The 15665-nt window shown below is 39.3% G+C and overlaps 1 protein-coding gene across 1 annotated transcript in view; it reads right to left on the bottom strand.

Annotated features, from left to right (window-relative positions):
• Window positions 1–6413: 6413 nt before the first annotated feature.
• The window catches only part of LRIG3 (leucine rich repeats and immunoglobulin like domains 3), a gene marked incomplete at its 5' end in the record, with an annotated part of 31241 nt that continues 21989 nt past the window's right edge, over window positions 6414–15665 (bottom strand). Inside the window, 7 exons of the mRNA XM_083860616.1 lie at window positions 6414–7464; window positions 10117–10392; window positions 10476–10619; window positions 11708–11866; window positions 12076–12528; window positions 12962–13243; window positions 13746–14066. Coding sequence (XP_083716742.1) covers window positions 7220–7464; window positions 10117–10392; window positions 10476–10619; window positions 11708–11866; window positions 12076–12528; window positions 12962–13243; window positions 13746–14066 — 1880 coding nt within the window. The 3' untranslated portion in view covers window positions 6414–7219. The remainder of the gene's footprint in view (window positions 7465–10116; window positions 10393–10475; window positions 10620–11707; window positions 11867–12075; window positions 12529–12961; window positions 13244–13745; window positions 14067–15665) is intronic.

Raw genomic sequence — 15665 nt, 5'->3', positions numbered from 1 at the left:
GGAGCCGTGGAGCAAAGCTGCCCCTGCGGCTCCCCTGCCAACAGCACACACAGCAACGCTGAGAGGCCACTCGGGGCTTGCTCAGAATGCACCCTGGGACCAGCCTCCTACAGCTCTCAAAGCGCACAGGGAGCAGAACACTTCTAATCACACAGAAAAATATCAACCCTGACTCTTTATGATTATAGAAACTCGTTGAGTCAGTACTTTCAAGAAGAAATCAAGGAAATATGCTCTGGTAGGAAGGAGAATCAATCCACAAGGACCTGCCAAACTCAGATCAAATGGATTTGGGAAGAGGGATGTGCAGCAGGGAAAGAACAAGCAATAGCTCTGCACAGTCCAGCTGTGTGCCTGGTCTGTGTTGCCCTGATAACCCAAGGGGCTCTGCACATTATACTCTAGTTCTGAATGGAAAAGAGAGAATTCAAAAACAAAAATGAAAATAATTTTGAGACAAGTAATTTCAAAGTGAAAAATCAAAACACTTCTATTTTTTCACACTTTTTTCATGTTCTGATTTAAGCCACTTAGTAAAAAAAGTTTAGTGACTCTGCCACAGAGTTGCTTTTTGATTTCATAATCTTTTTTTTTTTTTTTTTTTTTTTTAAATTTTTTTTTTTTTTTTTTTTTTTCCAAAAAACTCCCATACTTTGAATGTAAATGCTGTTTCAGACAAAACTGCTAGAGTGTGCTGGTAAGGTGAAATAACACAGTTGTTATAAGCTACAGAACAATAAACAAACACATTTCTAAAATAAGGCACTCAGTTCAGAACCTCAGTTTATGTTAAAGGATAATTTTATTCATTAAGTTAATGCAGCTTTCTCATTAGTCACATTTTCCATCATCACCACCATTTTACTACTCTACCTGCTGTGTGGTCACATTTACGTGAAATTTAATTCTTTCCAAGAACATTTTTACACGTGGGTTTTTGTGCCCTTGCCAAAGTCTGAGAGCAGATTAACTTTTCCCTGCTAACAGCACATACCTATGAGACTGCTGCAAGCACCCCTGACACTTTCCATTCTTTAGCTAACATGGAAGGCTGTGTAAGCTAATTACAATGGAGGCCGTGTTTCCCCTTTCCTGAGGGAAGGTTAATAGAGAAAGAACTTTACACTAATAAAGAATCCGATCACTCTGTGGCAGAGGCCAGGCTACGGGCAGCTGGCTGCTGTAGCACTGATGCTTTCTTAATGCTGCTGGTGTACAGACCCACAGCAGGTAGCAGTACACACACAGTTTATTTTAAGCCAGAAGAGTGGCTAGTTGCAGTTATGAGTTGGCTTAATTATATATGTCTTCTACCACTTACTCAAACAGCAGCTTCTTCATTGCTGTACTAGTCAGCCACAGCTATTAAAAAAACATAGAACAAAAGATTCATTTGGAGATGTGTTAAAAAGTATTATGTGGTACCAGTGAATCAAGTTTTTTCTTTTGTGAGCTTTCTGGTTAGTCACAGACTGCAAAATTCTTCTGCACGCAGTAAGGCACATCATGAGGGACCTCCATAATGCCAAATGAAGGACCAAGTCCTTCTGCTTACTTCTAAGAGTCTAGAATCACAATGAAATTGAAAAGCATTTCCAAAAACTCTGACATACTTTGTCCTGCAGAAAATGCACACTTCCCTATTCAAGGGCTAATAATGGCAGCTTTAACTCCTTGAGAAGCTTATACAATTATGAGAGGTAAACATTAAAACCTGCACAAGTTATTCCCTTGGAACAAGGGAGCTATTCAAAACCCCTCCATGGAGGGGAACTACAGCTGTCCTCCCCTGAATTCACCTTATAGTGCCACTGTAGCTCTGCCTTACAGTTGCTCTGACTATTCCCCTAACAGGTAGCATGCCAGCAAAGGACAGAACCAGGTATGTCTGTCATGTGCTGGCACATCTATGAAAATCAGGATGAAAGTAGTCCACCATTTGTTAATGAACAGAAGCCAAATGGAGCCCTGAATTCTCCACGCCACAGCAAAACAAAATGCAGGCATTTTGCAAACATTGTGCAAGCAACCCAAGGACAATGTCTATTCCCCCAAGACAGTATTTTTTCAGTGATTTCTAAAATAAGTAGGCTGAACACCAGGAATAGTACCAAAGGTTGCTTCTTTAAATGGCTAAAAACTTATGTGGGTTTGCATCATTTTGCCATAAAAGACTCTGAAGCCTCACTGTCCAAAAATATGTTATTTCACATATCTCTATAATTAATACCCAAATTTTAATAATCTAGCAGCAGACCCGAATCATAAGTCATTGCTTGTCCACACACATCTACAAAGGAAGTGCTGAAAATAAGTAGGTCACGTATTGCTATGGCAAATAAATGTCTTTGGACAATGTTGCATACCAGCCTTTCAAAGTAGAAACCTACAAAATCCCAAAGCCTGTTCTATATCCAGAGGATCTTACTACCTGTAAAGTAAGTTAGATCTTCATTTCCAATGTCATACTTGAAATTCACATGCCTTAAAACTGGCCACCATTAATTTCAGAGCAGAATACATATTCAGATTGCAAACTCCTCCACTGAAATTGCTGGTCAACAGCCCACAGTTAACAGCCAAATGGAACAGGAATAACACCAATGCCCTTGTTGATGGCTGAGGCCCAGGGATCATGCAGAAGTGCTATTCACTAGTCCCTAATCTAAGTAATTTATGGTTCTGTTCTCTGTTGCGTGGGGAAAAGATCCTGAAGTCACAAAGCCTAAATTTGTTTTACAAGCAGTTAATTTAGAATTGCCACCAACTTCACCCTCAGGTCCTGCTGTCCCATGGCATTCTTGAGTCTCATTGACCACACGCATTCTCACACAGTGGACCCACAGACCATATGACTCTGGGAAACTATGCACTGCACCAGCCATACTCAGTCTTGAACCCAAACACAGAAAAACAAACAGATCTTGTTTCTCGTCTACAAGAAAAGGAGATTTTAGATGGAGTAAGAGGTAACTCTCCAGATGATGTGCTCTTTGGTGCATTGCTGCTTTTGGTACTTGAAAGCATAGAGGGTGAGTAGAATTAAATGTACAAAAAGCATTGTGAAGCTTGTAAAGTACAAAAACACTCTTTATTATGCTTATAACATTGTGCTATAAATATTTTATCCCTTTGTCCTGAATTATGCATTTTCTGTACACACATAACCAAGTTCTTCCTAAAGCTGTGGCTAGCCTGCCACTCTCCAACACTTCCCTCCTCTCTTCGAGCACTGCTGACTTACTGCCTGCAATTCCACTGTGCTCTGTAAACTGAGTCCATTTGTCCCAGCCTGCCACACCACTGTTGACAGGGCAAGCAGAGAAATTGGAAGCTGAGGAGCTTAGGTTACCAGAGAGGGTCCCCTGAAGACATGGGAGCAGTACTGAGCTACGAGAAAAAGACCAGCATGGGAAAGAGGAGAGGGTCCCTGTGCCACTCAGTAAGAGGTTGGGTGTGTGCATATTTATTTCAGAGAAACAACTGACCCCTTAATACTTAAGCACAACAACTAGGAGCACCTTTTGCCACACATTAGTGAGCCAAGACACTGTTGCTTTTATTCCCTCCTGTAACACTTCCCTAAAATATAAAAAAGGAAGGTATCTGGAAAGTTCCTAACTGGAGTAAAATTACATGAACACAAACTGTATAATTGGAGTAAAATGGTATGAACACAAACTGCATCTTGTTATATGCTTTATTTCCCTTCACTAAATAGGCTGAGGTTCCCCCTCTCGCCTTATTTTAATGAAGTAATTTCACAAGAGTTGTAAACTAACATCCAACTAGTCAAGACACATTCTCTATGACAAAGCAATACACAAAGTGAGCAAAAAAGACAACTTCACTGAGAAAGTATAACTCTCTGAGACGTGTCATATCCACAACAAGAAAACCTGCTAACAGAATTTCTGCTTATGTTTATATCCAAGAAAGAACACAATCCCCAATTATAGTCCTTGGTCTGTAAGGCTGGCAGAACACAAATGTTTGCAGTGCAAAGCTAAGTCTTAGTTTTAAGCTTCTTTGAAGCAGCTAAAGGAATAAGGCTTAAGTGTTCAAGGGATCCTCGAGACTGAAATAAGAAATGTTTGGTGACACTAATGAGCCCTCGCTTGGAGAAGACTTTGCACCTAACTCTTTGCCATTTTTCAAGATCCCCCACACAGTTAAGAATTCTAAATTAAAGCATTTGCTGCTGAAATACAGTAGTACTCTGTAAGGTTGTGTTTGAAATTTTAACACCCTTCAGGATGCAGGTATCCCTTATCTCATACACACAATTTAAGTTACTCATTTAGGAAATGTTTGCTCCAGAGAGATTGTCATAAATGAGTAACTCAATATATCTAAAACTATTTAGGGCTTGCAGAAACTATACCTCAGAAATTGCTTGTGTGAGTTCAACAGGCAAAACATTTTATTGTGTAAAGCATTAAGTAGATACTGCCCTTAAAGAACATTCTACAAGTTTTAAGCGAGCCCACGGCAAGATTCCAGCAGCTACTGGTCATAAAACTGCAAAATGTCTGTTTTGTCATTCAGCAACACAACACTTGTTTCTCATCCTAGCTCTTAAGATGCAGTGTAAGCTTTACTCAGGGTTGGCTGCAATTTATGTCGCTATCACATCAATTTACAATTTAGCTTTCAGCTGGGTAAATATCCAACTACCAGCTCACTAATATCTGCATCGTAGAGAGGAGGGGAGAAAAAAAAAAAAAAAAAAAAAAAAAAAAAAAAAAAAAAAAAGGCAAACTTCCAAGCCTTTAAAACAGGTGTTTGGTTATATCATTGGTTTAAAAAGAACTACTAAGATACTGAAACTGTCTTGCATTTTTACAGATTGCCACTGTATTAAATCTACTTATAAAACACAAAACCTCAAGACAGCAGAAAAGAGGACTTGGGAGTTCTCATTGCCATTTCTGGACATTTAAGGCATCAAATAAAAATCTGAATCATTCCTGTGTCTAGATTGCTAAATGCAACTTGATGAAATGCATTTAAAATTCAGTCATTGACCCTGAACATTTATTTAGATACAGACATCCAAGCCTTTGGAAGATTAGTATCTTTGCAAGGGAGATGAAAAAGGAATGACATTGCCACTGTTCTCAACCTTCACCCGCTACAGAATTTAAAGCTTGTTTTTCATGATGGACCTTTAACATGGAGTCCTTATGGATAAACACTAAATCTGGAGTTACTGTTTTTAACTTTGCTATTTTTTAATATGTCAAAAAAGCAATGTCTGGTTACAAACAGGAGCTATCACAGGCCCCAGCTCTCCTCTCCCTAGAAATAGGGTCACTGAGGAGGGGGGGCTTGGGGGGAAAAAAAGCAAAGATATTGAATGAATCAAATTTTAGATTTCTTGCCTTATTGACCTACAGGTTTCTGCTTAACTGAGGAAAAATTAATCTCTTTCAAATGCACTTAATTATAATCAAATACCCATACCAATGTCTGTCACCACATCAGCACATCTGGCAGCAATGAAGACAAATTAACAATAAGTCAAAAAATCTGGCAATATGATCAACTAAAGCACGCAAAACTCATTCTGTACGCTTAGACCACCAGTGACTAAGAATGGATTAACTTCCTGTCTCTAATACTGGTGCCTAAATTAAATGAAAATTGCATTGCAATCTGGGTACCAGGTTTCTGGCTGCAGACAACTAAAACCCCTTAGTTCAGCTACACAGGCAACAAAATCTTTGCTCTTGCCTTAGCCCTGATGCCTGTGATGGCCTATTCTAACAGCTGCTTTTAATTTAGTTTAAAAGAAGCTATTTGGCAACCATGTAAGTTTGCACCTTCAAAGCAGGCAGATTTAAAAAGCCAATGTTCTGTAGAATTAACCATTTTGGAGCCTTGCTGTTTTAGTGCAGTGATGACAACAGGATTCACAGGTTTTTAAAACAATAGGCATCTGTATATGGAAACACAAAATAAAGACTGTTTTCACTCAGTTTTAACTCTGTTTTATACTAAGCAATCCTCTTTCTCTGACTTTGTATAGTTAAAGATACTGGGTCCATTACTACAAATATAATTCAGCAAGAGTCTACATTGCTCAACTTGACCGAGCAATTAAATAAAGCACAGATCTCATCTATAACCAGAGAAGGGCAGCCAAGTAAGGAGCAGAAGCATGAATTAAACCAAAGAAAACATTATCTTGTTCTTGGATTACCTCCTCATGTTCAGCAGGGAGTGGCTGCAGAAGCAAAAGAGAGGGAGAAAGGGTGTGGGAAAGCAAAGACTCAGGCACGCATTGCATATTTGGCAAATACTTGACATTAAGCCACTCAGAGAAGAGCTACGTTACCAGGCAGATATCCAGTTCTTCTTTTACTAAATAGCTTGATATGAATTTGTGCATCTGCTGTGTATATCCCTCCACCAGATGCAGGCATACTAACAAAGGCACAGGCAAACTACTGGTACTACAGCCTCATGGGCATGAAAACTGAGATCATGTGCGTGCACATCTGAATTCACAAACTGCAGGATTTACAGCCTTGCTTTGGTTCAAACAGCTGCAACCCACCTAAGCAGTAGCCATGGCGAGACCACACCCATTCTTTGAAGATGAACATATTTTACACAGTAAATCTAAAGGTACCAGTTTAAGTCAAATAGAGGTGCAAACATGCATCTACACCTACAGAAAGCACCTACATTTGCAACACTGTCTACAAACGTAATTCACACTTTTCATTCTTCATACACTAATGTGGGTCAAAGACCACATGGCAGCATATTTTATTAAAGTAATGTGCAAATAAGATGCATGATACCTGCAAACAGCATGGAGTTCCCATTTGTAAAACGGTACAAGTAACAGTACAAAATTAGAATGTTTACTACTCATTTCAAGAAAATGAAGTCTGACATAGAAATACATATGCTGTATTATTTACACCATTAATTTACAAAACATATTCTTTGCATTAAAAAAGGCTATAAAATAATTACAAATATAATATTTTTATATGGATTTGCTTCCCTGTATAACAAACTTAGAGCGTTTTGGAAATTATGCTTTATTGGAAAAAAAGTTTTTTTTTTCTTCTGATTTCAGAGCATCATGTGGTTTCTTCCTTCCCTTCTTCTCCTTATTCCCTTTTTAAATAAAGTTCCATACTGAGGTAGTAGTATGTCAAATTATTTCTTTGGTTCCAGAAATCAGCAAGTCCCGAACGAGCTACGTATCCAAATCACAGGATTGGAAAGTAGAAGTCCTAAAGTTTTCAAAGGACTGTTTGCAAGTATAAAAGCTACTTTCTCCTCTAGAAACTGTCCTTTCCTTTCCCTCTTCATCTGCCTCTGCATCAAAGTCCAGTGAGACATGATGATTATTATGGGAGGCTTTTGGTTGGCAATTTGCTGGCTGTCTACAGCTTGAAATAGAGTCCAGCTGAGGCTTCCATAAAGGCTTTCCAAATGTTCCTGAAAGACAGTAAAAGAATGAGCACAGAAATACTCAGAAACATTTGTCTATCATGCTAGTGTACATAAGTGACATTGAAATACAAGCCAAGGATTGACAAAAGAAAAAGTTCACCAAAGTGAGATTTTACTTAAATGTTGTTTTACCATTTTAAAGAAAACATCCATGTGATCACAAGCATAAGGCAAGATTCTGCCACTAGAGACATTACAAACATTTCCAAGTAGTTGTATAGCCACCCACAACTTTACTTCTTTTGTTTTCATGACTACATCCACACCCAGTTTTCTTTGTGGAGGGTGATGCAGGGGGAAGTGGGAACACAGACCAAACTGCAAACACATCACAAGACAATTTCTAATGTTAAAGTCGCTTCGTTTTGTTCTTCAATAAATGAATGACACTTGCAATCTGCCATGCAGTTCAGAAAAAATAAAATAGCAATTAAAAAACCACGTAACCCCACAACCTCTGTCAGGTTATACAACATTGTCCCACAATACAATCTGAGTGCTAATGCAATCTTTTTCTGGATAGCATCTCCCATTAATAGATGCAGATAGCCACATGCTCCATTCACCACTGATCATCCAGCCAGTTGTGGGTAAAGAGAACAGTAGCAACCCAAAGAGATTTACATATTTCAGTTAAATTGTTATTAATAATTATCTGGATTTACTAGTCAGGGAACAATCAATGTGTGTCACTCTTCACCACTGGGAAGCTGTTAGTATCAACACCTCTACAAGAAGGGCCTACTCTTTTCACTGAACAAAGATACAGCCATCATAAGTCATACTGTCCGTAAGGACTTATTTTCAGAGGACAAAGTGTCACAGGCTGACTTTGAAGAACTCAAGCTTTTATTAATAATTTAATGTTCTTAATAAATTTTGAACCCAAAATGCAACACTTCTGCTTATGTTTAGTTGTTAGAAGCAAGGGTTTCAAGTAGAACTGCGATCTGAGAAGTTACTAAAAAACGACTTGGACAAAATCCCTATTTCCATCAACGATCTGTAGAGCAGTTTTGACCTAACGCAATATGAAAGGATGTTCCTCACAGCACTAAAGCCTAAAACTGTCCTAAAAACAAAAATCCAAGCTATTAACTGTCTTGAACTGTCTGCAAAATACCTGCAGGTATGAAGCTGTGCTCCAGTGACAGGGCAACATGGATCTGGGGCTCTAAGCATGGGCTTTAAGAACCTCCCAGGCCATTTGCTCTTCATGCTTCATACCTATGTCTTACCATTTGCAAATTGAGTTAATACGTTCACTTTACACAGGCATAACTAAGTAAAACATAAAAGTTTTTTGGCTTTTTTTGGCTAATAAACCATGCTGATGCCAGCTGTCTTCTTCACTGTGATTGTGCAGGCAAAAGGGGGCTTTTTAATTTGACAACCGTGTTGAAGAAGTGAATTCACAACTAAAGACAAGAAATCTATCACAACTTCTTCCACAGCCACCAGCTCCAAGATCTAGCCATAGGCTCTTTGAGAGAGAGTGGTAATGATTATGAAGCATCCAAGGCAATGATAACGCAACGTAAGTGGGGTAGTATGCTCACAGAACCGATGAAAGAAGTAACTGCATGTATTTTTAGGGCAGAAGGAGGACTATGTGCCCTTGAGGTGATATTAACTCCTGGATATACAAATACACAGTTGGACTGCTTTCTGCAGGAGACATGCTAAAGCCCTATCTGCACAGTCCCACCACAGTAACAGTGGCAGGCAGCCAGGAGGCTGGCCGTGTGCAGTCCCAGGGTCTCTGCCAGATGTCCTGGCATCTGCAACATTTTATAGTTCAAACATCTGGCTTTTGAAGGGGGAAAACTTCAGAGCTTATGCTTCCCTCCCCACCCCCTGAGAACAAAGAGCCCAGTGATGCACATTCCCCCAGGTCCCCTTCAGAGCCAGCAGATCCAGATCTGGATCAGCCAGTGCTAACACACCAGCTGGGAGACAATCCATGGTACCAGGGCTGTGCTTGGCGCTAACAAGGATGAAAGCAGTATGTGGTTTTATATGCATTTTAAACCAAGCAACCAAACCGATATCCAAAATTTAATGAGTTTCAAGGATAAAGCAACGCTTTTCTCCTTCCCCCACCTTTCCCTGCAATCTGGATTAAAACTGTAAACCTCAAATTAAACTTCAGGAATCCTTCTGTCATGCACATCATGAGAAAACGACAAAAAAGGGACAGAGAGGGCATTTTCACATAGTGCCTTATTTTGATGGGCAAATAGTTCTGGCTGTGTTATACAATATATACACATACAAATTCAAGTCTCCCCACCTGCCCTGAGCCCTCCTTACACAGCTTTTTCCTGTCAGGCAAAACTTCTGGTACACCTGAAGATTGCTAAGGTATGCTAACGTTTACAGAAATCTGCCAGCTATATTAAGACAGAAGGTAAGAATCACATCACTGATGAGATTTTTACATATGTGTGATCTATTAAGATCTGGTAATCTAAATATCCTCATTACACAGTTTTACTATAGTCATTTTTCTGTTCCTCGGGTTCAGACATTTGGGAAATAAAAGGCTGAGAAATCAGTTTTGCTTGGTGTTGCAGGTAAGAAGTAAGACAGCAAAGACAACGGCAGCTTGAATGAAAAACCATAGCTAGAACATACCCATGAAAGTGCTGTTACTCGTTATAAATGAGGGTTCCAAACTTCTGTTGAAATCAAATGTGTCTGAGCTGGGACTTTTGCTTTTAAGTCCAGTTGCTTCATTTTGAGTATAAATAGAATTTATCAATCTGCTACTTGTAGCCTGAGTCCCAATAATACCAACACACTGGTCAAAGGGATCTTCCTGTGGAGGTGAGTATTGATGGCATTCCTTTTTCTTAAAATATCCAGACTCATAGGGGCTCAAGCCTGCTGTTCTCTGGTCAGGGCTGGAACCTAAAAGAAATGAAAAATTGATTTTATATAGATTCATCGTAACAAAGATAGAGTTAAGACTAAAACTTCCCCCACCAACTTACTTGCACTGTATGCTTCAAATGCATCAGAACTGTAAGCATTGCCTTTTAAATACAAAGTCCCCGAAGTCCCCAGATAGTGGCATAGGAATGGATCTGCAACACCATCCAAGTCCATTTCACTGCTGTTATCTAGATGGCAAATGCCTTAAAAGTAAAATTGATGTGTCAGCACAAGGTCTTTTCTTCAGCTTAGAGTTTCCTGAGAAAGTTTTAAGAACCCCATGTGTTCAACTATATTTCCTAGTGTAGTTCAGAGCTTGCTTAGGTTTATCCTAACCTTTGGATGAGAATTATAATTCCAGCAACTGTTCAATTAATTAGCTTGACAGAAAATGTGTCACTTCACTGTACAATCCCTGAGTAACAAAACCAAACCAAACCAATCACAAGGGTCAGAACCAGGGACTTGCTTCTTCCAAAACACAGAAGAAAAATTCATGGTCTGTCTGAGGGCCACCTTTCAAAGCAGATTGTAAATGTCCAAGTCCTGGTTGGAAGAATCTGAGGGAATAACTGGTTGCCTGAACAGCTATAAAGATTTTCATTTCAATGGTTCCTGAAAGCTTTGGACACAAGTCTCTGGTTCTTGATCCACAAAGAGGCTGTTCCTCTCACTACCCTACAACCGCAAAACTACCTCACCATCACTCCAGTCCCACCTGTCCCAGCTCCTGATTGTAACTCAACCCCAAGCCCTTTCTCAGAAAGGTGCCTTTTCCTCCCTAGTGCAGGTTTGCACGGGATTCTTAGGGGCCACACATATAAATATAAGTACTGCAGCTTTTAACTTGCAGTCACCTTAAATCCTTTATTGACTCTGTAATGATTCTTTTAACCGGCAAGTTTAAACAGTTACACTAGAGTTCTACTGTATTACCACATGCGCTATATTCCACTAAAAGCACCCTTGTCAAGCTGTAAAGAGAGAAGGGCATGCCGTGGCAGTTTCTTTTGGACACTTTTGTTTTGGGCATGTCCTCATCAGTTTAAATTTACCCTTGAGACTAGAGAAAAACTTCCTGATTTAATAAACAACATAATGACATTTGGATGAACAGAACTAAGTTCCAGTTATTATTGCGTTGAAAAAATCCCAAGCAATAAATTTCACATCCTCTATTAAATTTCAATAAACATGCTTCTTTAGTGTTAGTTCAATTAGTTAGAAAGACAATAGCCAAACTGCAGCTCCTCAAGCCACATGAAAAACCTGCTTAGCATTTTCTACCTACCATTACTGTCTCTCTGCTGCAGGAAATACCCTCCTACAGAAGACGAGAGGAACTGATGGTGACTGCCATTTTCAGATGAGCCATATCCATCCTGCCTTTCAGCCAGTGTCCCCTGGGATGACAGGTAACTTGGAATATCAGCAGGCAAATTTGTTTCATCTGTGGGGAAGCGAAACACATACAAAAGCCATCAGCATACTTCAGTTTGTAGAAACATTTTTAAACTTGTCAGCAAAGCACTGAAAGTAACAAATAATTCACCTTTCTGCCTCTGAGTCAAAGCACACAAATGTTTCTACAATAAAGTCACTGCAAAGCAACCACAAATGTTTTTTTTCCTTTCCAAAGTAAACCTTCAGCTTACACACCTGTATTTGTGATGCTGCAATCTTCATTTCTCCTTCTGGTGTGGTAGATGATGACCACCCACACCAAGGAAGTGCCCACCACACAGCAAACCACAGCTATGATCACAATGCCAACTGTGGCCCATTCATCATCATCAAGTGATGGGGCAATGTTTTGAGGAGAGTCACAGGTGGGAGTAGGAATTACATTAAGACGGATGTTGCCTCGTTCTGTTCCAAGTGTATTAGACATTTCACATGTGTATTTCCCAGCATCTTCTACATCTGTATCCACAATAATTAGTAACTGATTGCCTGCAGCAAAGAAATGTCTTTCTGTTACCACGAGAGGGCTGTCATCCTTAGTCCAGTTCAGTCGGGGTGGAGGGCTACCACCAGCAATGCACTGCAGGACTGCAGTTTCACCTTTTGTTACAGTTCGATCCAGCAAAGGCCGCAAAAATGATGGTGTTTCTGAAAAGAAAGCACAAGCCTTATATTTTAAATGATCTTGCGAGAGTAACAAGTGTCCCTTTCCTTCACAGCTCAAGAGGAAAAGCTAAATTAAATGCCTCAGTAAAGTCTAATAAAGCTTTCTTCTAAGAAGAAACTCAAGAATTTGTACTTAAAGCCTACAATTTACTTGTCAATTCATCTGATTTACATGCTTGATTACCTTACAAGGTAAAAATGCCGAATTATACATGCTTAAGATTGCCGAGAACTACAATAAAAATGCTTAACAAAATGTCAGTAAATCACAAGTTAAACAAATCTACTGTCTCTAAATGAAAACAGAAGCCCCTTCTTCCCTCCATCCCATGCATATCAGATAAGAAACATCACTAACTTTTATTATTTTGAATTATAACATTGATTGTGCTGTTAAGGTTTGCCAATATCTTACCTAGCACAGTTAATGTTGCGTTAGCTGAAATGCTTCCAGCAGTGTTTTGTGCAGTACAGCTGTAAACACCTGTGTCCTCGATCTTTACATCGACAATAAAGAATACATCATCTTCAGGCATGACATGCATGCGCCTCTTGCGCGCTGCAGGAAAATCTGTTCCACCGTCTTTCTGCCAAGCAATCTGTGGGATAGGATGCCCAACTGCAGCACATTCCAAACGTGCCATTGCCCCAGCTCGAATGGTTAAGTCCATGGGGATTTTTGTAAATGAAGGTAGCACTAAAGAAAAGTTGGTGATACCAAAATCAATACATGAAACATACTTTTCCTTTTTTGTAAAGCCATTTTCTTGAACACCCTTCATGGGCCTAAAATCACTAGAGAAACATATAACCTAAATTGATCAGTAGCCAGCAGAAAGGGAGGAAACTGTGAAGTATGTGAGACCACCTAGATCAAAATCTCATTTTTGCTAACAGCCTCCTAGATGACCCTTCCGTAGCATCTGAAACAGAGCATACACTTACCTCCTGTGAAAAAAAGTTAACATTTTTCCATCTGGTAACATTGATTTTCCCAGATTTACTATAAACTGGCTATGTTACTTGTTTTTTCCTAGACTAGGCTTCAGCACATTGGGACCAGAGGTAAAACTGAATGGTAAACTTGGCAATGGATAAATTTTTAAGAAATAATAAGAAAGAAAATAAAAAATTAAGAATAATAATTATAAGAAATAATCTCGTATTATGGATCTTCAGGCAAAACATAACATACTTACTGTTTACTGTAAGTTTGGCTTTGACAGAGTAGGATGAACCAAAATGATTTGAAATAACACATTGGTATTTCCCTTCATTACTGAATTCAACGTTGCGCAGTCGAAGGATGGTGGTGTACTCCATCACTTCTCCGCCCTGGGCCCGGAGGTGTGCGTAATTCTCCATTTCAGCATCTTGCAGTAATTCGTTGTCTTTCTTCCATGCAAAAGTCATTGGGGAATCACTGCTGCTGGCTGCTGAACACACAAAACTCAAATTGGAGCCTTTAATTGCTGACTGGGTTTCTGGCTGGACAGTGATCTGTGGTTTAGGAAAATCATCTGCACAGAAGAAAAGAAAAAAAAAATATGTATGTGATGCCTGAGGACTCTTTCCAGAGAGTTAGTAAGCCTTGTTTTATAGGTTTGAGAGAAGAGTCAGGTAAGTATTAAATGGATCCACAATGCTTTTGTTTTAAATTTTGTTAGCCTTAGGGTATTTAAAGATGCTATATTTATGATTTTATTGTGCCAAGCCATATCTTATTGAAGAGATAGCACATTTAAAAGCAGACTGTGTGCACAGTTTCTTCAATAGCAGCACTGAAGATGGAAGAACTACCCCCTGACATCCCTAAGAACTATTCTGAACATCAATCATGAAGCTTACCTCTCATCTTTACAACACCTCAGGCTGCTCTGAGTTTTTCTTTATTGAAAGCCTAGCTCTTCAGCTACCAGAAACTGCAGGTTACAGTTGAAGGTTTTACCCAAACCCATATAAAAATCATGTACAAAAGTCAGTGTTCCAGTGATCTGCATTTGTTTGGGCCAAAGGGGATGGAAGGTCTCTTAAGCAGGACAGAACACACAAATTTCAAGAACTCATGGAAGTCTCTTAACTGTATATATAGGAAAGTTACCTACAAAGTGGCATGTTTTGAGTTCACAGAATTAGCTGCCTTCTGAACTATTTATCCAATTGCGTGTACACTGCATGAGCAAAAGGAGTGGGCAAGTAAATGCCTGGTCTCCTAAAAGCAAAAGCCTCAGTATATTCCCAACTTTCAAGATGTGTCCAATCTCTGGACAAACTTCATAGGAACTGCAGGGAAAGCCCTGTGCCCCAAAAATTCCTCCCTCAGATCCTGCTGTTTTTCCTAGCCCCTTTGCCTTATTACATCTCAAATGATTTGGAACAGCTATGGGGTCTATTATTTCCAAGGAAAGTATTATTTCCTTGAAGAACCTCCACTCTGCTACAAAAGAAAATGAGATGTGCAGATAGCCTAACCTTGAACTGTTTGTAAAATACCTGCAGGTATGAAGCTGTGCTCCAGTGACAGAGCAACATGGATCTGGGGCTCTAAGCATGGGCTTTAAGAACCTCCCAGGCCATTTGCTTTTCATGCTACATACCTACGTCTTACCATTTGCAAATTGAGTTAATACATTCACTGACTTTGCACGGGAATAACTAAGTAAAACACTCTAAATACTTAAATTAGCCTTGTGAAAGGATGTGAGAACATACTTCAATCTTAATTATCTGACAGGAAGCGGTGATAAAAAGGCCACTCAAATAAGCATACAGTACAGATACAGAACACACTAGGATAAGATTAGCATTATGTTTTGTCAGAACAGAATAATATGAGAGCACATTTGAATGAATGTATCACAAAGACATCCATATATATACACACCTTTTAATTTCAGACAGGAGTCAACACACTCCACTTAGAAATTCTATAAAAGCAAGAGCAGCCACTTGTAAGGCAAGGTGTGTACACCTGAACATCTACTGAAACACTCAATGATTGAATTAGGAGATTTTAGTTATTTCTGCACAGCAATTCAGTTATGTATCAAGCTCAACAATTGACTCAGTACATTTCTTTTGCTAATACATCTTAAATGGTTTAAAATTAATTACCTAAA

The sequence above is a fragment of the Zosterops lateralis genome, assembly GCF_965231275.1.
Source record: "Zosterops lateralis genome assembly, chromosome: 4".
Lineage (NCBI taxonomy): Eukaryota > Metazoa > Chordata > Aves > Passeriformes > Zosteropidae > Zosterops > Zosterops lateralis.
This window is presented reverse-complemented; position numbering and strand designations above follow the sequence as displayed.